Here is a 23910-nt window from a genome sequence, read left to right on the forward strand (position 1 = left end):
CAACCAGATGCTTCCTGTAGCTGCAGATCAGTCTGGCACATCGATCAGGACTAATCTTGGTCCATTGTTCTCGACAAAACTGCTGCAGTTCAGTCAGATTCCTGGGATGTCTGGCATGAATCGCTGTCTTTAGGTCATGCCGCAGCATCTCAATAGGGTTCAAGTCTGGACTTTGACTTGGCCACTCCAGAATGTGTATTGTGTTCTTCTGAAGTTGATTTACTTCTGCAATTTGGCTCATTGTCTTGTTGCAGCATCCATTGTCTTTTTTTGCTTCAACTGTCTGACAGATGGCCTCAGGTTTTCCTGCAAAACATCCTGATAAACTTTTGAATTCATTCTTCCATTAATGATTGCAAGTTGTCCAGGCCCTGAAGCAGCTAAACAGCCCCAAATCATGATGCTCCCTCCACCATGCTTCACGGTGGGGATGAGAAGTTGATGTCTGTGAGCTGTTCCATTATCCCTCTACACATAAAGTTGTGTGTTACTCCCAAACAAATCAACTTTGATTTCATCAGTCCACAAAATATTTTACAAAAACTGCTGTGGAGTGTCCAAGTGCCTTTTTGCGAACATTAGACGATCAAGAATGTTTTTTTTTTTTTAAGACAGCAGTGGCTTCCTCCGTGAAGTCCTCCCATGAAAACCCTTCTTGGTCATAGTTTTACATATAGTTTATGTGTGCACAGAGATATTGGACTGTGCCAGTGATTTCTGTAAGTCTTTAGCAGACACTCTAGGGTTCTTTTTTTACCTCTCTGAGTATTCTGCGCTGAACTCTTGGCGTCATCTTTGGTGGACGACCACTCCTTGGGAGAAAAGCAACAGTGCCAAGACAACTTCTCTGACTGTCGATTGATGAACATCCAGACTTTTAGGGTTGGTTTTATATCCTTTCCCAGCTTTATGCAAATCAACAATCCTTGATCACAGGTCTTCAGACAGCTCTTTTGACTGAGCCATGAAGCACATCAAACAATGCATCAAGACAATTCTTACCAGGTGTGTGTTTTATAGTGGGTTGTGCTGCTCTAAACTACTCATCAGTGATTGGGCACACACCTGACTTAATTTGTTTGGTAAAAATTGGTTTCAATTGCTCTTTAAGTCTCCTTAGGCAGAGGGTTCACTAACTTATTTTTCCTCCTTCTGTCATTGTTTGCATACTATCCACGTTAAAATATGAAAACCTATAAATCTTTGGGTGGTTTTAGTTAAAGCAGGTACTTTTTTTTTCATCTGTGTGATTTTGACAAAGATCAGATCACATTTGATGGTGATTTTATGCACAAATGTGAGAAATTCCAAAAGGTTCAGATACTTTTTCATACGACTGTATAGTGAAGATCAAGTGATTAAACCTCCCATCAATTGCAACAGACATCCAGTACATGTGGATTTGACGTCTATAATTGTTAATACAAGCCAATGAAATAAAATCATGAATAAAACGTTCAGGCAGATGAATCCCTTCGGTGAAGAGGGTTCTCTTTTTAATGTGAGTAAAATCCTCCCCTCCGATGACAAAGCACGATTTCAGCGTTGTAATGAGGTCTCAGTGGGGGCTTGTAAGGTTGCTGGATGAAAGCGATATCACCATAATGCTAATAACAGGAAGAACACAAAAAATACTCTCTAACAAGGGGCTGTTTAGCTGGATAAATGTTGCCTCAGCGCCATGATACTTACTCACTTCATTTCATTGGTTACACTGGGGAACACAATTTTTCAGGTCTAACAGCTTTCTTTGACAAATATTTGGGTGTGGAATCTAAAATTGGTCTCAGTTTTTCTCTATCACGTCAAATTTGTGAACTATAGAAAATAGTTTTCTTTATAAATATGAAAAATAATGTACTTAAAGTTGTTTTTGTTTCATAATAAAAACTACATCCAATGAAATATGAAAGAAATAGGCATGATTGCAAAGTTTATTTAACTGTATTATGTTTTTACGAGTAGTAACAACATAGTAAATGCGGAAAAAAACTTGCTAGAAAAAAGACAAATGCAAGTGTGAAATCTGGATGCCAATTCCAGATTTGTCAGTATAAATATTTGACAACACATATTTTTTTACAAATTATTCTCCATTATTAAATGCAAAATTTTGATACACCAAATAAATTCAACTCAATTTTACTGTGAACTGCTGTCATGCTTGAGGTGAGGTGAAACTCTCAGTGAGTGAAATCAAGAAATAATTCCACGTGTAAGATATTTTAGGATGGATCTTCATGACCCAAATTGTGAATATGCGGCTTTTTTTACCTGTGTTGTTGAGCTGCTTGACACAGATAATGGAAATCTGAGTGCCCAATTGGTCTGAACAGTCTTAACGTATCACATGGGAGTATAACATACTCCCATTGTGATCATTCAACATGCCTCGTTTATTAGGAGAAAGCAGCGAACAGATAAGGGTTATGGGGGGACTGAAAAAAGGAGAATAGTACCCCTTTCCCACTGGCCAAAAAACCCGTGTCAACCCGCTAACAATCGGCTTTTGGTGGCAGTGGGAAAGGTGCAGCGGCTCGCTTCGACCCGTGTCAATCGACCCGCCAAGCGACCCGTGTTAAAATCACCTCGGCTCTGATCGCCATGCAGTGTGAAAGCAAAACCCCGGGTCAACAGTCAACACCCTAATCTACGTGGTGACGTAGGCTAGTACGTGATGCGTCATAACAAAAACAAAAACCATGTGCTCTAGCCCGGATGCACATACAGCGAACAGTCGGTGTAGCAGCGTTAGCAATAGCCATAACAGATGAAACAAAGGCTCTTCTCCTCCTTCTGTGACGTACACGACTCCTTTCAATTTCAACCCATAATTCACGTCGCCTACGTTGCCTCAGCACAAGCAGAGTGTTGATCCTTTGCTGCATTTCGACCATTTTGAGGGCAGTAAAAAGCATGAAAACAGAACACAAACGGAAAGGAAGATTCTATGTTGCTTTGCATTGTTTACTTCCTTGAACTGAATGAATTCGGTCGCACTTGTCGAAGCGCATCTTAGCGTGGTGACGTCATGCACCTTACGTACGGCTGAGGAGGGGTTGGGGGTTAGACGGGTGAAAAAAAAAAAAAAAAAAAAGACACTTTTTTTTTTTTTTTTTTTTTGTCAATGGGAAAAGTGCCAAATGCAAATTGCTAGTGGGCTGCATCGGCTTGGAAAAACACGCGTTGACCCACTAGTTTCAGTGGGAAAGGGGCATAGGAGAGATTGACAGAAGAAGCACAAACTTCAACAACAAATTCATTGAACGCCAACACTAACTATGAATATGTTGGTGCTATCGTTAGCAAGTTGTATTTCTGGTTGACACCATGTGGGGGTGACAAAGGAGGAAGAGAAGGGGAGGAGTCATAGGCTGCGTTCCAATCACGGTTTGAGTTGCCATCGCTAAGTTGCCCTAAACACTTGCTATGACGTCACACGGAGGCCACTTGGAGGGCGGAGGGAAAGTGGGCAGAGGTGCAACGAAAGACGTAAATGGAACTCACCTGCCCTCGTTCACTCACAGGCAAGAACAACTGCAGTGGGGCAAATAAGTATTTAGTCAACCACTAATTGTGCAAGTTCTCCCACTTGAAAATATTAGAGAGGCCTGTAATTGTCAACATGGGTAAACCTCAACCATGAGAGACAGAATGTAAAAAAAAAAAAAACAGAAAATCACATTGTTTGATTTTTAAAGAATTTATTTGCAAATTATGGTGGAAAATAAGTATTTGGTCAATACCAAAAGTTCATCTCAATACTTTGTTATGTACCCTTTGTTGGCAATAACGGAGGCTAAACGTTTTCTGTAACTCTTCACGAGCTTTTCACACACTGCTGCTGGTATTTTGGCCCATTCCTCCATGCAGATCTCCTCTAGAGCAGTGATGTTTTGGGGCTGTCATTGGGCAACACGGACTTTCAACTCCCTCCACAGATTTTCTATGGGGTTGAGATCTGGAGACTGGGTAGGCCACTCCAGGACCTTGAAATGCTTCTTATGAAGCCACTCCTTAGTTGCCCTGGCTGTGTGTTTGGGATCATTGTTATGCTGAAAGACCCAGCCATGTCTCATCTCGTATTGCCCGTGCTGATGGAAGGAGATTTTAACTCAAAATCTCTCGATACATGGCTCCATTCATTCTTTTCTTTACACTGATCAGTCGTCCTGGTCCCTTTGCAGGAAAACAGCCCAAAGCGTGATGTTTCCACCCCCATGCTTCACAGTGGGTATGGTGTTCTTCGGATGCAATTCAGTATTCTTTCTCCTCCAAACACGAGAACCTATGTTTCTACTAAAAAGTTCTATTTTGGTTTCATCTTACCATAACACATTCTCCCAGTCCTCTTCTGAATTATCCAAATGCTCTCTGGCGAACCGCAGACGGGCCTGGACATGTATTGCCTCAGCAGGGGGACACGTCTGGCAGTGCAGGATTTGAGTCCCTGACGGCGCATTTTGTTACTGATAGTAGCCTTTGTTGCTGTGGTCCCAGCTCTCTGTAGGTCATTCACTAGGTCCCCCCGTTTGGCTCTGGGATTTTTGCTCACCGTTCTTGTTATCATTTTGACGCTACGGGGTGAGATCTTGCATGGAGCCCCAGATCGAGGGAGATTATCAGTGGTCTTGTATGTCTTCCATTTTCTAATAATTGCTCCCGCAGTTGATTTCTTTACACCAAGCGTTTTACCTATTGCAGATTCAGTCTCCCCAGCCTGGTGCAGGTCTACAATTTTGTCTCTGGTGTCCTTCGACAGTTCTTTGGTCTTGGTCATAGTGGAGTTTTGAGTGTGACTGACTGAGGTTGTGGAAAGGTGTCTTTTATACCGATAATGAGTTAAAACAGGTGCCATTAATACAGGTAACGAGTGGAGCCTCGTTAGACCTCGTTAGAAGAAGTTAGACTTCTTTGACAGCCAGAAATCTTGCTTGTTTGTAAGTGACCAAATACTTATTTTGCACTGTAATTTGGAAATAAATTCTTTAAAAATCAAACAATGTGATTTTCTTTTTTTTTTTTTTTTGCCGCATTCTGTCTCTCATGATTGAGGTTTACCCATGTTTACAATTACAGGCCTCTCTAATATTTTCAAGCGGGAGAACTTGCACAATTGGTGGTTGACAAAATACTTATTTGCCCCACTGTATGTGGTGCGTTAAAACAGGGCTATGCGGATTTCCAAAACCGCAACACTGATGGCTAAGAACAAAACGTGATGCTGACCGTAAGACTTCCTTTTAGTCATGCTACCTTAAGATTTGAAGTAGATGTAACTCAGATGTTTAAGTCCCCTCAAGTAAGTTGTTACTTTGAGCACTTCTCATTTTATCAAGTTATCATTGTTTGAATCCCACTTTGAGTAACATCTTAGATATTAATTTCAACTGACGTCCAGTTTAGTTTTAAAATGTTGAGTTCGGACAACAGTAGTACTTAACTGAAGTCCAATTTACTTAAAATTTTGAATTTTGAGTTTAATTTTTGGAGTTTTCAATCAAAACTTGAAAATTCACGTGGAATGCGTTGACATGAAATTTTAAATTATGCCAATTTCTTTTTTTAAATAGGGTATTAGTTTAACTTTCTGATTAAGACGCCTGTTTGTATGACGGTAGATGTCCAATCCATTTTGAAGTGTGAATAATCACCGCTCGCCTTGTCGGTCCAAAACAGATCAGGCATCTGTTCGGTTTCCACAGCATTGTTTTTTTTTTTTCTGTAAATATAAATGTCATACAGTATATTGTTGTCTTAGAGGAACATTTAAACATTGCAACTATATTTTTTCATCCATTTTGTCCTTGGCTATGTAGTATGTCCTTAACATCCAAGGCTTATTTCTCTCGCTTAAAAACTCCATCTACTTTCAAGTGGGTTTGCTTGCTGATTAGGTTGGCAAATCACCAAAATAAAGCAAAGCCAACACAGTCATTATGCTGTCGATTACAGCCTTTATGATGAAGTAAATTAAATTTAATGAATAATGCCACTGAGCTGGCATTACTGTATGAAATTCTACTTTATAGATCAATATGGGCATTGTGCTGAGACATAAGTCAAATAGGGCAATGGGCCAGCTAGGCCAGTTAGTGGAATTATTTCTTCTTGGTTTACCCCGCAGTATTCATTAGGCTGCTCTATGCTTGAATTAAAAGTCTGGTAAGGCATTGACTTTTTATGGTCCGATGACCAGCTCCAAATGTATAATTACTGGCTAGCAAACCAGGCTTTCATTTCAGTATTCTAACTATTTGCAGAGGCGTCACGTCCCATTAGGTAAACCAGGCAATTGCCTAGGACCCCCAGCCAGCAGGGGCCCCAGAGGGCCAACAGATTTAGCACACGCAGCTTTACTGCACTGTCGCAGCGACAAGTGTAGGGAGTGTTCCAATACCATGGAATCATTTGGCAGGTTATCTAACGATTCTGTTATCAATTCCAATCAGCTCTAACCATGTCACGTAGATTATACATGCTTAAGAAAGTCCAATCAGCTATTAATACCACATGATTGTTTAAAGAGTGACTCACCAAGCACTTTCTGGAAAGTCCTTGGGGGGTTGTTTTACGTGGATTTTCACAGGCCACCTCATTATTCATGTGACTACTTAAAGAAATGGTGATTTTTCCCAAAAAGTCTATTAATGGGTCTATCTTATTCCTCGTCGAATACTCTATAAGAAAAATATAACATATACGCACCTAAAATAATCCTAAACGGTTTTATTAGCAATTTTAATAGTCCTTTTAGCAAGGTTCCTTGGGTATGCGTACGTTCCCATAGCAACCAGTCCTGTTATTGTCCTACATCACAAGCGCTGCGAATTCTGGGAGCAAGAATAGGCGTAAGGTATCCGTCCTGTGCTCTGCCGCAGATCGCTGGCTGGGCGGCGGTGTATCGGCTGGATGTTACCTGCTATGGCGGGGGACCCTGCCCTGCCCTGGTGGGCCGCTGGGGGCCCCGTGGCGTGCCGTGTCGGCTGGGGGGCTGCAGCGGCGGTTTGTGGCCCGGGTGGGCGGACGGGGTTGGGGACGGTTGTGGAGTTGGTGGTGCGTCCCCTCTTGCCATCCCCGAGGGCCGGTAGATGAGCGCGTGGGTGGCCCGGGGGACCACCCTGGATTCCGGGGGGGGGGGGGGGGGTCGAGGGCTCCTTTGGTGGGCTGCGGGAGGAGGGATGGGCTGCGCTGCCCCCCCCCCCGGGCCCGCCCTCCCTCCCTCCTCGGGCTGGCTGGGTGGGGGCCGTGGCCCTGTGTCGGCGCCCGCGTGGCGTCTCCGCTCGTCTGCGTGGCTGCTGCGCGCCCGGCGGGGCTCGCATGCGGCTGGATGTTATTGGGCACGCTCGGGCGGGGGGTCCCGGTGCCAACGGGCTTACACTCACAAGGGATTCACACGATTACTGGGGTTCTAGATCGCAGAGATGATTTGTGTACACTCTACCCCTTTCTATCACTTAGCTTATAGACTCCCCCACCTTCTTTACCCTCTTTCCCTGGTCAACAGGCCCCCCGCATGGTGTCAACCGGAAATACATTTAGCTGACGATAGCACCAACATATTAGTAGTTAGTGTAGTTAGGAGTTCAATGTATTTCTTGTTGCTGTTTGTGTTTCTTCTCTTTCTTCCCGTGTTACTTTTCTTCTGTTCCCCCATAACCCCTTCCTGTTCGCTGTTTTGTCATAATAAATGAGGTATGTTGAATGATCACAAAGGGAGTATGTCAGACTTTCAATGTGAAACATTAAATTTGTTCAGACTATCCGGGCACTTAGACTTCCATCCTCCGTGTCAAACAGCTGAACAGGACAGGTTAAAAAAAAAAAAGAGAATAGGCGTAAAGTGTGCATTTCGAGTAGAGGACGGCCACTTGTTCAAATGTGTCATTATGTGTGCGTCCATGAACGAATGTAAGCACATCCATATGAGTAAGTGTGTAAAGTGCTTAGTTTTCGCCATTTTTATTGCCAAGATGACCGCACGTGCACGCAGCGCGCACTTGCACCCCCCCACCTTGTGTTCATTATACTGCTCGAGTATGTATGTGTGTCACGTGACTCAGAATGAGAGTGGGCGGCGAGCTGGCCTTTTTTTAATTGGCAAAATGAAGAAAAGTTATCCTTCTGGAAGCGAAAAAAGAAAGAAAAACAAAGCAGCAGAGGAGAAAAGAAAGCAAGACAGCGGTGAGTGTACTATGTTACTGTCGTCTTATGTCCTAATGTAGTAGAAGCACTGCAGACTAGTAGTAGTCGTAGTAGTAGTATTTTGATGTCCTAAACCAATTAATTGCCTTGACTTGTTGTAACTAGCTTGTTAGCATTTGCTAACAGCATTGCAGCATGCTAGCGTTTCTTTATACATAAAGATGTTACGTAGAACATAAAATCAGTATTTAGAATCAACATACACACACATTTTCATCTGAGAATTATTTAAGAAGGTGTCAGTCTCCCCCAGGGCAGCTGTGGTTACAATAGAAGCTTACATCCACTGAGTGTGGAGTGAATGAATAATGCAATGGAGGGAGGGGGGCACTTTGAGTGTCCTAAAAAGCGCTCTATGAGAGCGAGGCGTTATTAGACTTTTATTAAATAAGCAATTGCTCCAAGTCCAACTGTCCCCCTTACTTGCCCTCGCTCGAAGGGCCCCATGTTGCTTGTTGCCTGGGGCCCCCCGGGGACCCTTGCTATGCCTCTGACTAGGGTTGTTCCGATCATGTTTTATTGCTCCCGATCCGATCCCGATCGTTTTAGTTTGAGTATCTGCCGATCCCGATATTTCCCGATCCGATTGCTTTTTTTTTTGCTCCCGATTCAATTCCAATCATTCGCGATAATTTTTCCTGATCATATACATTTTGGCAATGCATTAAGAAAAAAATGAATAAAACTCGGACGAATATATACATTCAACATACAGTACATTAGTACTGTATTTGTTTATTATGACAATAAATCCTCAAGATGGCATTTACATTACTAACATTCTTTCTGTGAGAGGGATCCACGGATAGAAAGACTTGTAATTCTTAAAGGATAAATGTGACTTTGTATATTGTGACTAAATATTGCCATCTAGTATATTTGTTGAGCTTTCAGTAAATGATACTGTAGCCATTTAACTGTTCTGCCCAAATGCATGATGGGAAGTGCAACCATGACTGTGCGTAGTGGCACCAATTGATATATCTCCTCTGCGTTGGGAAATAACATAGGGTGTTAAGAAAAAGATCAACAACTACCTTGCTTCCCCACATTGCTTCCCACGTTATTTCTAATTGTTGAGAGAGGGATTGTTAGGCTTTAGCCAAAAAAGGCTCCAAAGACTGCCAAAATTCACTCTATTCATTATACGTTGCCTTTTAGCTCTATACAGTGCCTTGCAAAAGTATTCGACCCCCTTGAATCTTGCAACCTTTCGCCACATTTCAGGCTTCAAACATAAAGATATGAAATTTAATTTTTTTGTCAAGAATCAACAACAAGTGGGACACAATCGTGAAGTGGAACAACATTTATTGGATAATTTAAACTTTTTTAACAAATAAAAAACTGAAAAGTGGGGCGTGCAATATTATTCGGCCCCTTTACTTTCAGTGCAGCAAACTCACTCCAGAAGTTCAGTGAGGATCTCTGAATGATCCAATGTTGTCCTAAATGACTGATGATGATAAATAGAATCCACCTGTGTGTAATCAAGTCTCCGTATAAATGCACCTGCTCTGTGATAGTCTCAGGGTTCTGTTTAAAGTGCAGAGAGCATTATGAAAACCAAGGAACACACCAGGCAGGTCCGAGATACTGTTGTGGAGAAGTTTAAAGCCGGATTTGGATACAAAAAGATTTCCCAAGCTTTAAACATCTCAAGGAGCACTGTGCAAGCCATCATATTGAAATGGAAGGAGCATCAGACCACTGCAAATCTACCAAGACCCGGCCGTCATTCCAAACTTTCTTCTCAAACAAGGAGAAAACTGATCAGGGATGTAGCCAAGAGGCCCATGATCACTCTGGATGAACTGCAGAGATCTACAGCTGAGGTGGGAGAGTCTGTCCATAGGACAACAATCAGTCGTACACTGCACAAATCTGGCCTTTATGGAAGAGTGGCAAGAAGAAAGCCATTTCTCAAAGATATCCATAAAAAGTCTCGTTTAAAGTTTGCCACAAGCCACCTGGGAGACACACCAAACATGTGGAAGAAGGTGCTCTGGTCAGATGAAACAAAAATTGAACTTTTTGGCCACAATGCAAAACGATATGTTTGGCGTAAAAGCAACACAGCTCATCACCCTGAACACACCATCACCACTGTCAAACATGGTGGTGGCAGCATCATGGTTTGGGCCTGCTTTTCTTCAGCAGGGACAGGGAAGATGGTTAAAATTGACGGGAAGATGGATGCAGCCAAATACAGGAACATTCTGGAAGAAAACCTGTTGGTATCTGCACAAGACCTGAGACTGGGACGGAGATTTATCTTCCAACAGGACAATGATCCAAAATATAAAGCCAAATCTACAATGAACTGGTTCAAAAATAAACGTATCAAGGTGTTAGAATTGCCAAGTCAAAGTCCAGACCTGAATCCAATCGAGAATCTGTGGAAAGAGCTGAAGACTGCTGTTCACAAACACTCTCCATCCAACCTCACTGAGCTCGAGCTGTTTTGCAAGGAAGAATGGGCAAGAATGTCAGTCTCTCGATGTGCAAAACTGATAGAAACATACCCCAAGCGACTTGCAGCTGTAACTGGAGCAAAAGATGGCGCTACAAAGTATTAACGCAAGGGGGCCGAATAATATTGCACGCCCCACTTTTCAGTTTTTTATTTGTTAAAAAAGTTTAAATTATCCAATAAATTTTGTTCCACTTCACGATTGTGTCCCACTTGTTGTTGATTCTTGACAAAAAATTAAAATTTTATATCTTTATGTTTGAAGCCTGAAATGTGGCGAAAGGTTGCAAGGTTCAAGGGGGCCGAATACTTTTGCAAGGCACTGTATATAGGTAAAACAGCGCCATTATAGATTGAACGCAACAATCCGTGAGTAGGTCGTGCAGCGCATGCATTAATTGCGTTAAATATTTTAACGTGAGTAATTTAAAAAAAATTAATTACCGCCGTTAACGTGATAAATTTGATAGCTCTAATTTAAGCCAAAACTAAAGACTCTGGATGAGTGTAAGACATTTTGTCTGTAACGTTAAATACAATTAGAAAACGATTTAATAAAAAACAAATATATATATATATATATATTAAAAAAAGGCATGTCCAATATTTTTCGGGATGCCGATCGATCGGGATGCTGATCGATCGGGACATCTTTACCTCTGACTATTTGTATCTATTTGACAAATGCACCTCCTGTTAAAAAAAACAAGAACAAACAATTAACAATAAACTGAATTGAACTTACCTGTCCAAAGAGTTTATTAAGGTAGGCGATATAGGCAGCAGCCACGGCTGAGCTGTTGCTGAGGCTCCTTTTACCGCGTCGATGAGACTCTTTCTCGGTGACGTTGCCCTTTTTCGGAGTGGCAGGAGACTTTGAACTGTGAAGTAGGCATTCATCCATCAACCATCATACAATGACTTCATTCCTTCACAATTTACATAACCATTTCATGCACGGATTATGATTTCTTTCTTTCTTTATTTTTTTTAACCCTTCAAGAGTACTCATTGAACTCAATGGTTGCCACTGACGGCGCTAGACGTCCAATCTATTTTGACTGGGAAAACGTAAAACGTGGCTTGGGAGACTAGAACATAATGAGACGAATGCCAGTTTTCGTCTGACGAGACGACAACAAGACGAAAATGCGACATAGTTTCTGTCATAATGCGTGACATTTTCATATTGTACGTGGAGTACGTCAGCTTGCATCGTAGCAGTGTTTGGCACACGCGGAGTTTAAGGGGGGGCCGGGGGTGGTAATTGACTTCCCCTATATATGATTTTAAAATTAAGACTTTTCTAGTTAAATATTGTCTATAAAAGTTGTAAAGCAAAAAAACAACAAAAATGAATGAAATGAACAAAAAAGATGTTTTTATAATGGGTCAAAACTATTTCTCGAACTGATCATGTAATTAGCACCTTAGACGGTTAATTGCTTTGCTTCGCCAAAACCACCCGAGGATCGAAGCGGCAAGATGGATTTATGTAATTTTTTCAAACCTAAGCTTTCAAAACCGACAACAACTACTGAGCAAGAACCAAGGATTAAAAATGTGGACCATGAAACCAAAGGCGTAGGTTTGGTCTTAATATTAGTAGGGACAATATAACAGCATAACCTGCATGTACATTTTTTGCTGAGGACGGGACAATAAATAAGACCAAACATATTTGGTGAATGGGGGTCAGGGCTACATTGCTCACCAATATGAATCGAATTATTTGATAGGCTAAATGATTCATGCAAAATAAATCTGTTTTGACCTATACTTTCACACAGCAAATTTATAACGTCTTAATCTGATTTTTGTTAAATCTAGTCAAATAATTTTCTCCATCTTTTTTTGGAGTGTTAAAGGCTAGTTAACAGATTAATGCGTCAGATTCTTCCACTTACTTTAAGTAAATATTACTATTTGTTTGTATTGAGCCCATACATTTAAAGGTTGGTCATTTTTCACCTTAATCAAGAAAAAAAATTCTTTCAAAAAATGTTTTGAACAATATTCCTGAATTAAGAACATTTCTGACGAACAAGATTTTCTTTTAAGATGAAATATACAAACTTTTTGTTTAAAATAAATCTGTTTAGCATATTTTCAGCTAGCTGTTCTTCTTATTTCAATAAATCTCAGTGAGTAAAATTGACTTGAAACACTGTAGCAGTAGCAAAATTAGTGGAGTGTTCCCCACCTCCACAACGTCTTTTTACTTTAATACAGAGGCTGCTGCTGGCGGGAAAAAACTTTGAATATTCCTTGTCTTTGAAGGGGGCAGGGGAGGCGTCATATTGTATTTCTGTCGGGCTGTGAATGGGTGTGTGTGTGTATGTGTGTGTGGGGGTTTCAAGTCATCAGCCAATCAAACGTGCGTTTGAGGGGAAAAAATGGACTGGCACGTTCAGCGAGTGAAAAGGGGTCAGTTTAAGTTTGAACATAATGAAAGTACTGTAATTCACTTAATAATGGTAGAATCAATTCTATCCTTACAACATATAGGACGACAATTCACTTAATAATGGTAGAATCAATTCTATCCTTACAACATATAGGACGACAATCTAAATTACCTATATAACAACTAATTATATAATGCAAATAAGGTTGCTTAAAAGTTGGCGGGAATAATTTGAGCATCCTGAAAAGTTGGTAGTGTTATGTCCCTACCGTCCCTATGCAAACCTACGCCCTTGCATGAAACACCAGAGAGCACCGCCAAAATGGTGAGTGGAGTTTCAATTTTGCCCCACTAAAGACTGTAATTGTAAAACAGAGCCACCACCAGTGTCTTGTCAATGTAGTTACCCCCGTCAAAAATTGTATGCCCTGGCCGCAGGAGCGCACACACACAATTGAAGCCAGAAAAGAACCACGGTTATATATTTTGGACATCAACATTTATCAAATTAGAGAAACTCCATACAGGACTTGAATTCGAGTAATAACAGTTATAGGTAAAGATGCCGATCGATCGGGTCCGATCACATCATTTTCAAAGTATCGGAATCAGCAAAAAAATATCGGACATGCCTTTTTTAATACATATATATTTTTTATTTAAATCGTTTTCTAATTGTAATTAACGTTACAGACAAAATGTCTTACACTCATCCAGAGTAGTTTTGGCTTAAAGTAGGGCTATCAAATTTATTGTGCTAATGGCGGTAGTTAATTTTTTTAAATTAATCACGTTAAGTAATTAACGCATGCATTGCACGACCCACTCACGCATTGTCGCGCTCAATCTATAAAGACGCCGTTTTACGTATAGATAGCGCTAAAAGGTGGCGTATCATGAGTAGAGAGAACAGCCTTTGGAGCCATATTTTATGTGGCTTAAGCCTTACAATACCTCTCTCAGCAGTTAAAAATAACGTGGGAGACAATGTGGGGTAGAAAGATAGTAGTTGATCATTTTCTTAACACCCTATGTTCTTTCCCAACGCAGAGAAGATATATCAATTGCTGCCCCTACGCACAGTCATGGTTGCACTTCCCATCATGCATTTGGGCAGAAGTTAAATGGCTGCAGTATCATTTATTGAAAGCTCAACAAATACACTAGATGGCAATATTTAGTCACAGTATACAAAGTCACATTTATCCTTTAAGAATCACAAGTCTTTCTATCCGTGGATCCTTCTCACAGAAAGAATGTTAATAATGTAAATGCCATCTTGAGGATTTATTGTCATGATAAACAAATACAGTACTTATGTACTGTATGTTGAATGTATATATTCGTCCAAGTTTTATTCATTTTTTTCTTAATGCATTGCCAAAATGTATATGATCGGGAAAAATTATCGGGAATGATTGGAATTGAATCGGGAGCAAAAAAAAAAAAAGCAATCGGATCGGGAAATATCGGGATCAGCAGATACTCAAACTAAAACGATTGGGATCGGATCAGGAGCAAAAAAACATGATCAGAACAACCCTAGTTATAGGTCATCCTATGGGTAAAACAGTAAAACACTGCTTTTCTTTACGTTCAGTACGTATGTTACGTTATACCACGGGGAAAAAAAAGTTTTCTTTTTTGATGGATGGGCCATGTTTTAAAACCTCGTAGACAACTACATCAGCAAAACACAGAAATCAAGCAAATCAGTCCAGCGCAGGGGCTCTGCCCAAGGGATACAATTTTTGACGGGGGTAACTACATTAGCACGATACCGGCGGGTGTACCATATTCAATGGATGACGACCTTGACGAAAGGTATAGTTGTCCTAAGCACCCCTGACAACAATGATTAATAATACAGTGCCCTCCATAATTATTGGCACCCCTGAAAAAGATGTGTATTTTTAGCTTCTAATAATTTTTTAAAATTTGAAATAATATGGGACCTTAATGGAAAAAAAAGAGGAAAATCCAACCTTCAATACAAGTGCATTCATTCAATGGGGAAAAAATCCCACATAAAGAAAAAATTATTTGACATCAAATAATGTGTGTCATAATTATTAGCACCCCTGGTGTTAATACTTTGTACAACCCACTTTTGCCAACAAAACAAGGTCTGGGGACTGAGATGGCCATGGGAGGAGCTTGATTTTGTGTCTGGTGAACCATTTCTGTGTAGATTTGGCCATATGTTTTGGCTCATTGTCTTGCTGAAAGACCCAGTGATGACCCATCTTCAGCTTTCGGGCAGAGGGCAACAGATTTTGATTTAAAATGTCCTGGTATTTCAAAGGATTCATGATGCCATGCACCCTAACAAGGTTCCCAGGGCCTTTGGAAGCAAAACAGCCTCACAGCATCACTGACCCATCCCCATACTTCACAGTGGGTATGAGGTGCTTTTCAGCATGCGCATCTTTCGTGGCACGCCAGACCCACTTAGAGTGTTTGTTGCCAAAAAGCTCAATCTTGGTCTCACACAAAAATACACACAGTCCCAGGCTTCAACTCGTTTTCTGCCCGAAAGCTGAAGATGGGTCATCACTGGGTCTTTCAGCAAGACAATGACCCTTAACATATGGCCAAATCTACACAGAAATGGTTCACCAGACAAAAAAATCAAGCTCCTCCCATGGCCATCTCAGTCCCCAGACCTTGTTTTGTTGGCAAAAGGGGGTTGTACAAAGTATTAACACCAGGGGTGCTAATAATTGTGACACACATTATTTGATGTCCAATATTTTTTTCTTAATGTGGGATTTTTTTCCCCACTGAATGAATGCACTTGCATTGAAGGTTGGATTTTTCCCTTTTTTTCATTAAGGTCCCATATTATTTGAAAAAAAAAAAAAAAAAAAAAAAAAAAAATATATATATATATATATATATATATATATATATATATATATATATATATATATATATATATATATATATATATATATATATATATATATATATATATATATTAGAAGCTAAACAACACATCTTTTTCTGGGGTGCCAATAATTATGGAGGGCACTGTTTATTCTTTAAATGACCAAAAATAGTAGGCTAATTTGCCCCCAAAAAGGGTTCATTGTCTTATGTGTCATAAATAAATAAATAAATAACCAAATATAGTCACTTTTTCTATAAAGGGTTAAAGGTCTTAAATAAATAGCTGTCCACTTTAAGGACCACTGTCCCTGAAAAGGTTAAACAGATACACATTATTTGCGGGCGTACTGTGGGGGGCAAGATTCTCAGAAATCTCTTGCTACATCAAATCTACTTTAACATAATTGGATAGGATTGGAAAAACATGAACAGTTCAATCAGCTAGCACGGCTCATTACATTAGTCTTTGGAGAAATGGGGGAAGTGTCCTTTAATTTAGATCTTGGAGGGCTTGTTTTGCAGCTGATGTACCAATCAGTGAGTCAAATACAACCCTTCTCTTCATCAATGTTGATGAGAAACAGAGATTGAGAATAACCAGAATTTCTTGGAGAGGCTTAGCTGAAGAGCCTTGTTTTTAAATCTGCCGGTAGTTGGGGATCTGCTGGCTGCTGGACCACGGCCTCCTCGAGGAGACATGCTTGGAGAAGTGAAAAAACAATAACATAATTAACCATTTGAGTCGAGAATTCATTTAATCCTGCTATTTATATCGATAGTAGGGCTGTCAAACGATTAAAATTTTTAATCGAGTTAATTACAGCTTAAAAACTTAATCATAATTAATCGCAATTAATCACAATTCAAACCATCTTTAAAATATGCCATATTTTTCTGTAAATTATTGTTGGAATGGAAACATAAGACACAAGATGGATATATACATTCAACATACGGTACATAAGGACTGTATTTGTTTATTCTAACAATAAATCAACAAGATGCCATTAACATTATTAACATTCTGTTAAAGCGATCCATGGATAGAAAGACTTGTAGTTCTTAAAAAAAAAATGTTAGTACAAGTTATAGAAATTTTATATTAAAACCCCTCTTAATGTTTTCGTTTTAATAAAATTTGTAAAATTTTCAATCAAAAAATAAACTAGTAGCCCGCCATTGTTGATGTCAATAATTACTTACACAATGCTCATGGATGCTGAAGCCTATAAAATCAGTCGCACCCAAGCGCCAGCAGAGGGCGGCAAAACTCCATAAAACACAACAAGTGAGTGTTTCACTGTACTGTCATTTAAATCTGTCTGAGCGGGGATCTGCGTTAATTGCGTCAAATATTTTAACGTGATTAATCAAAAAAATTAATTAACGCCCGTTAACGCGATAATTTTGACAGCCCTAATCGATAGATAAAATGATTGCCCTTTTTTCTAAATATTTGATGTTTTTCTTCAAATCAATAATCATTTTGGCCCATTTTGGTAATATTTACTAACCTGGCTGAAGAGGATGATCGACTTTCAGGTCCTCCCTTTGAACTTTTGAAAGACATCTCGCTGAAAGGAAACAACAATTTTTAAGGATTGTGTTGTCTATTTCCTTGCCTATTCTTTATTCTTTCATTATACTCTTTTTTTTTTTTTTTTAGTCATTGCTTTGTTTGTAACTAGAATTTAAATAATTTATATAAAATGATAAAGATCTTAGACACCAACGTGACTTCAGTTCAATGTTTCTTTGTTTTGGAAATTAAAAAAAAAAATTGTCCAGTCACAAACAAAGTTTTCTTCAACCCTTTAAGACCAAACATGTCGGAGGCGACACGTTAACACATATGATTTTGAAGTCTCGTCACGCTGTAATTACGTCACCCACGTGCCGCTGGGTGGTCTCATTTGAAAGTGCAGAAGTTGAGGTCCACGCCTGTTTTTACTTGAAGTCCATCGACCAAGTAAATTGGGAGATAATGTCATTTGAGTTTTATAGTTTTATTGCACTCATAAATAAGCATTAAACGCTGCATGGACCATGTGTTTATGTTCATATTTCCATCATTTCTTGTCCTTTTTCAAAACTGAAAGCACCACGAAAGACTACATATCCCAGGAGGCGTTGTGAGGTCAAGAAGGACGGACGTAATGTCAACATTTTAATAAATTGCCTAGCGAGGGGCTACCTAAGGACAGGGAGGCGAGGTTGCGACTTTGAAACATGCGGAATGAATCGAAAACTAAATTTGGCGCAAGCTAATGCATTATTTCATCAACTCGAGGAAGAGGATGGACCAAATTTGTCGTTGTTTTCTTTGGTCGGCGAATTGGGAAGAGTGACAGGCTGTGTGACATAGCTCCGTGTCCTGTTCAAGGACAAACGAGTGGCATGTCTGAAAAAAAAAAATGCACTAGTTTATTGTCAATATTTTTGAAAAGACTCGTTTTCAATGTTATATTTGATTTTTTTTTCCCCCGCTGAGACTTCATTGGTTAAACTGTCTGCGTTGGATCGGTTTGAACAAAGACCAGTACCCACTGCAGCCCTTGAGGACCAGTTTGCCCACCCCCGATTTAAAGGTAGCAACCAACCAATACAAATTAAATTGAGTCCAGAAATGAACATCGACACACTGACGAATAGCTATTCACTGTCTGAAAAACAGTGATGGCAGAGATAAGGTCTACACTCTCCAAATATGCAGAGCTGGCGTGCCCACTGTCTGCACACCACACTGCACATTGCTGTATTTTACTGCCTTAAGCGGAAGAAGTTTGTCTTGTTCAGGGTTACTGATATGTCAACTAGGGGTGGGAACCTCTTGCTACCTCACGATACCATACAATTTGCAATAGAAGGCTCACAATAACGGGGATTTCACAAGATGGCGATATAACGATGATCGTAACAACCAGGGCTGTCAACAGACTTGCAGGGGTAAGAGACCATTATTAAGAGACCCCATGCCACCCAACCCCACCGCAACCCTGCCACCGGCTTGTCACGACAACATACGCAGTGCTTTTAACGCTTTGCAAACAATGACAGTGTAAATTTTAAAATTATTTGATTTGAGATGGACAGTTAAATTTTACAGACTATAATGTGATGTGACACAATACAAAGAAACAATTTCCATCTATTATCCCATGTAGGCTACAATACAATACAACAGAGAGTGCTATGCGTACCTGCTAAGCAACAAAACAGTATAACTAAACATCCTGTGCCTGCCCATTCCACATCCCTGGGGTTATCAAGCTCTCAAACAGTGATGTGCCTAGATTTTTTTGACAGCAAAGTCATTTATAACATCAGTGAAATCCAGTTTTTGAGCAAGCTCATGCTCAATGGAGAGCAATGGTGAGAGCAATGCTCAATGACTAGGTTGTTAACAGGTTCCTTTGTGCTGTTTCGGTGATGGATTCGTGTTAGCGTTTGCTATAATACACAGTGGGTTGTAAACCCAAGAGAAATCCAGCCGCCGGACCCAAGTCTGTTCAGCCTCGCACGCCTGCTCCCCACAGACTAACTAACTGATCTCCTATCACCTTCTCTCTTCTCGGCTCAACGCGAGCAGCATGTCTTGTCATACCGCAGCTCCATAGGCTACAAGCGGCCGTTGACAGACTCGAATCGGGCTTTGTTCACGGTGATTGCGACTGAAAACCGTTTAGTGTTAGCGGCTGTCGTTCACTTACGGACATCCCCATCCACAGCCAACTCTAGCCCGAATTCTCTGGCTTCTTGTCCCCCTTTTAAAACCTTCATCGTGTTTTCTCATTCACCTCTATGCTCTTCATCTCATTTTCTTTTCTTTTCTGCGCACCCAATTTATGACGACTCGCAATGTTTAGAGTTAATAACAATGACGGATTTTAATTTCCCGCTTCAGGGCACGTATGTAGTGTAGCCTTGAGTGCGCCAGAGCGGGGTCAAACCATTCTCTGCTAAGACAGGGGGGGTGGGGTGTTGTGCAAAAAATGGCAAAAATGTATATTTGAAATATTTAATACGTTAAGTTTATAAGTACAGTGGGGCAAATAAGTAGTTAATCAACCAAGTGCAAGTTCTCCTACTTGAAAAGATTAGAGAGGCCTGTAATTGTCAACATGGGTAAACTTCAACCATGAGAGACAGAATGTGGAAAAAAAACCAGAAAATCACATTGTTTGATTTTTAAAGAATTTATTTCCAAATTAGAGTGTGAAAATAAGTATCTGGTCACCTACAAACAAGCAAGATTTCTGGCTGTCAAAGAGGTCTAGTTTCTTCTAATGAGGTCTAACTCATTACCTGTAATAATGGCACCTGTTTTAACTCATTATCAGTATAAAAGACACCTGTCCACAACTTCAGTCAGTCACACTCCAAACTCCACTATGGCCAAGACCAAAGAGCTGTCGAAGGACACCAGAGACAAAATTGTAGACCTGCACCAGGCTGGGAAGACTGAATCTAAAACGCTTGGTGTAAAGAAATCAACTGTGGGAGCAATTATTAGAAAATGGAAGACATAAAAGACTACTGATAATTTCCCTCGATCTGGGGCTCCATGCAAGATCTCACCCCGTGGCGTCAAAATGATAACAAGAACGGTGAGCAAAAATCCCTCACACAAAAATACACACGGTCCCAGGCTTCAACTGGGACCGTGTGCTCTGGTCAGATGAGACCAAGATTGAGCTTTTTGGCAACAAACACTCTAAGTGGGTTTGGCGTGCCACCAATGATGTGCATGCTGAAAAGCACCTCATACCCACTGTGAAGTATGGGGGTGGGTCAGTGATGCTGTGGGGCTGTTTCACTTCCAAAGGCACTGGGAACCTTGTTTGGGTGCATGGCATCATGAATGCTTTGAAATACCAGGACATTTTGAATCAAAATCTGTTGCCCTCTGCCCGAAAGCTTAAGATGGGTCATCACTGGGTCTTTCAGCAAGACAATGACCCTAAACATATTGCCAAATCTACACAGAAATGGTTCACCAGACACAAAATCAAGCTCCTCCCATGGCCACCTCAGTCCCCAGACCTTGTTTTGTTGGCAAAAGGGGGTTGTACAAAGTATTAATACCAGGGGTGCTAATAATTGTGACACACATTATTTTATGTCAAATAATTTTTTGTTAATGTGGGATTTTTTCCCCACTGAATGAATGCACTTATATTGAAGGTTGGATTTTCCCCTTTTTTTCATTAAGGTCCCATATTATTTGAAAAAAAAAATAGAAGCTAAACAACACATCTTTTTCAGGGGTGCCAATAATTATGGAGGGCACTGTATCGTAGGCTATCGTTGCTTCCTTTTTGTTCCTGAATTATGTGTTGTCCTCTCCTGTTTGTTAAGAGAATAAAAGAATCTGTAAAAAGAGAAAATCAAGTTTTTTTCTACATTACCCTTTTTGCCCTCATTGCATTTTGTTTCGAATGTCTTTTTCTATTTTGTTTTAAGATGGGTGTCAATCAAACATTGTGCACATGGAGACAAGAAATGGAAAAAAAAAAGTGTAAGGAAAAATAATGCCTCCAGAGTCACTCAACATAACATAGTCACAAATGACCTCAGCTCATATAGACACCCCCACCTCTTTTCTTTAAAAAAAAAAAAAAATCAGATTAGTTCAAGACTTTACGAACAAGAGAATGGAAGACGATGAAGAAATTTGTCCTAACAGCTCGAGCGTGTCATCACTTTGATAATGAATGGTTTCACACTTTTCAAGTTTTCTCTCTCCCTTGTTTTGACAGGTAAAAATCATCTGTATGAAGGACATCGGCATTGCGGCTCACCTTCGTTGTCATTCATACTTAAAACTCAACTCAACACTGAACGATTTTCCAAGAAAAATAAAATTCAATGATGCCCGTGTGAGAGTTAACCCATGTTAGGAAAGGCACTCATTAACTCATTGGCTGCTAGTGACTAGACAAGATGCTTAACCCATTTTGATAGGGATAGGCTGGCAGCGGTCTTCCAAGTCAAAACAGATTGGTTGTATAGTACTGGCAATGACATTGAAAGATGAACATTCACAGCTAGCCCTCTTAGTTTGAATTTATTGGACGTCCTTGGTTGTCAATGGCAGGCAATATGATGAAAATTAGTCGCTGTAATAGTGTTGTCCGATAATGACTTTTTAACCGATATCCCGATATTGTCTAACTCCAAAAATCTGATACCAATATCGATATATGCAGTCATGGACTTAACATATTATGGTTGATTGTATTGTGATGCCCCACTGGTATGGAGGTAGATATGTGTCTTTATTATTCAATCAAAAAAAAAAAAAAAGTTGCTTCAATCAAAATATATATTTTCAATCGAAGAAAAAGTCACTTCAATCAAAACAAATGTGTTTGAATGCAAAAATAAATTTGAAACTAAAAACAAATGTATTTGAATGAAAAATTAAGTGTTCAAATGTGAATTTCTGAGTCTCAAATATTTTTTTCACATTCAAAAACTATTTTTTTTTGATTGAAAATAATTTTTTTTTTCATTTAAGTCAAATTTTTTTTTGGTTGAAACAACTTTTTTGATTGAAGTAATGTAGTTTTGCGGTTGGACCACATTTTGGCTAGGACATTTGTGTCTTTATTATTCAATCAAAAAAGAAGTTGCTTCAAACAAAAAATATATATATTTTCAAAAGAGAAATCACTTCAATCAAAAATGAAAAAAAATTCAATCGTAGAAAAAAAGTTTTTGAATGTAAAAAAATATTTTAGACTCAGAAATTTGCATTTGAACACTTAATTTTTCATTGAAACTGTTTTCTTTGATTGAAGCAATCGTTTTTGTGTTTGGGCCATATTATGGGTAGGACATTTGTGTCTAAATCATTCAATCCCAATAAAAGTTGCTTCAATCTAAAAATACAATTTTTAATCAAAGAAAAAAATCATTTGCAAAAATATATATATTTTTTGAATTTTTTTTTTTTTTAAATTTGAAATATATATATATATTTTATTGAAGTGTCACTTTTTGTGAAAAGCAAAAAGTTTTGAACGCACTTTTTTTTTTTGTAGGTGAAAATGTTTTGAAGGCAATTTTTCAATTGAATCATTTTGACACAAAGATCCAACTTCACCACTACTTCCGACATGTTTGAGTGACAAGTGACTACGCCAATGGCATAAAAGCATGAAGCAAGAATAATGGCCACCAGGGCTTGAGTGAAGTGATTATTCTTTTGAAAATATATATATTTTTAGTTTGAAGCAACTTATTTTTTGATTGAATAATAAAGACACAAATGTCCTAGCCGAAATGTGGTCCAAACGCAAAACTACAATACTTCAATCAAAAAAGTTGTTTCAACAAAAAAAAAATACAAAAAAAACGACATAAATTACAAAAAAAAAAAACAATTAAAGAAAAATTGTTTTCAAATACATTTTTTGAGTTTCAAATTTATTTTTGCATTCAAACACATTTTTTTGATTGAAGTGACTTTTTCTTTGATTGAAAATATATATTTTGATTGAAGCATTTAAAAAAAAAAAATTTATTAAGGCAACTTTTTTTTTTTTTTTTGGATTGTATAATAAAGACACAAATCTACATCCATACACTGGATGCTTTAATCATGATAATGCTCACATAACAAATCCAAGAATCTTAGTTTGGCAGTATTCATCAATTCATTCATTCATTGTCCGAGCCGCTTATCCTCATGAGGCTCATGGGGGAGCTGGAGCCAATCTCAGCTAACTATGGGCAGTCGGCGGGGTACACCCTGAATTGGTTGCCAGCCAATCACAGGGCACAACGAAACAAACAACCATTTGCACACACTCTCATACCTACGGATAATTGAGTGTTCGATCAGCCTAACATGCATGTTTTTGGGATGTGGGGGGAAACTGGAGTACCCGGAGAAAACCCACACAGGCACGGGGAGAACATGTGAACT

The 23910-nt window shown here is 39.4% G+C and overlaps 1 protein-coding gene across 1 annotated transcript in view; it reads right to left on the reverse strand.

The window, feature by feature from the left end:
* Positions 1-23910, reverse strand: part of LOC130920662 (calcium-binding protein 2-like) — a 94834-nt gene that overhangs the window by 51502 nt on the left and 19422 nt on the right. The window contains exons 2-4 of the mRNA XM_057844028.1: positions 17492-17551; positions 16576-16677; positions 11424-11559 (exon numbers count right to left, since the gene is read on the reverse strand). Of these exons, the coding sequence (XP_057700011.1) occupies positions 11424-11559; positions 16576-16677; positions 17492-17547 (294 nt within the window). The 5' untranslated portion in view covers positions 17548-17551. The remainder of the gene's footprint in view (positions 1-11423; positions 11560-16575; positions 16678-17491; positions 17552-23910) is intronic.

Source organism: Corythoichthys intestinalis, chromosome 8, assembly GCF_030265065.1.
Source record: "Corythoichthys intestinalis isolate RoL2023-P3 chromosome 8, ASM3026506v1, whole genome shotgun sequence".
NCBI classification, from domain to species: Eukaryota; Metazoa; Chordata; class Actinopteri; order Syngnathiformes; family Syngnathidae; genus Corythoichthys; species Corythoichthys intestinalis.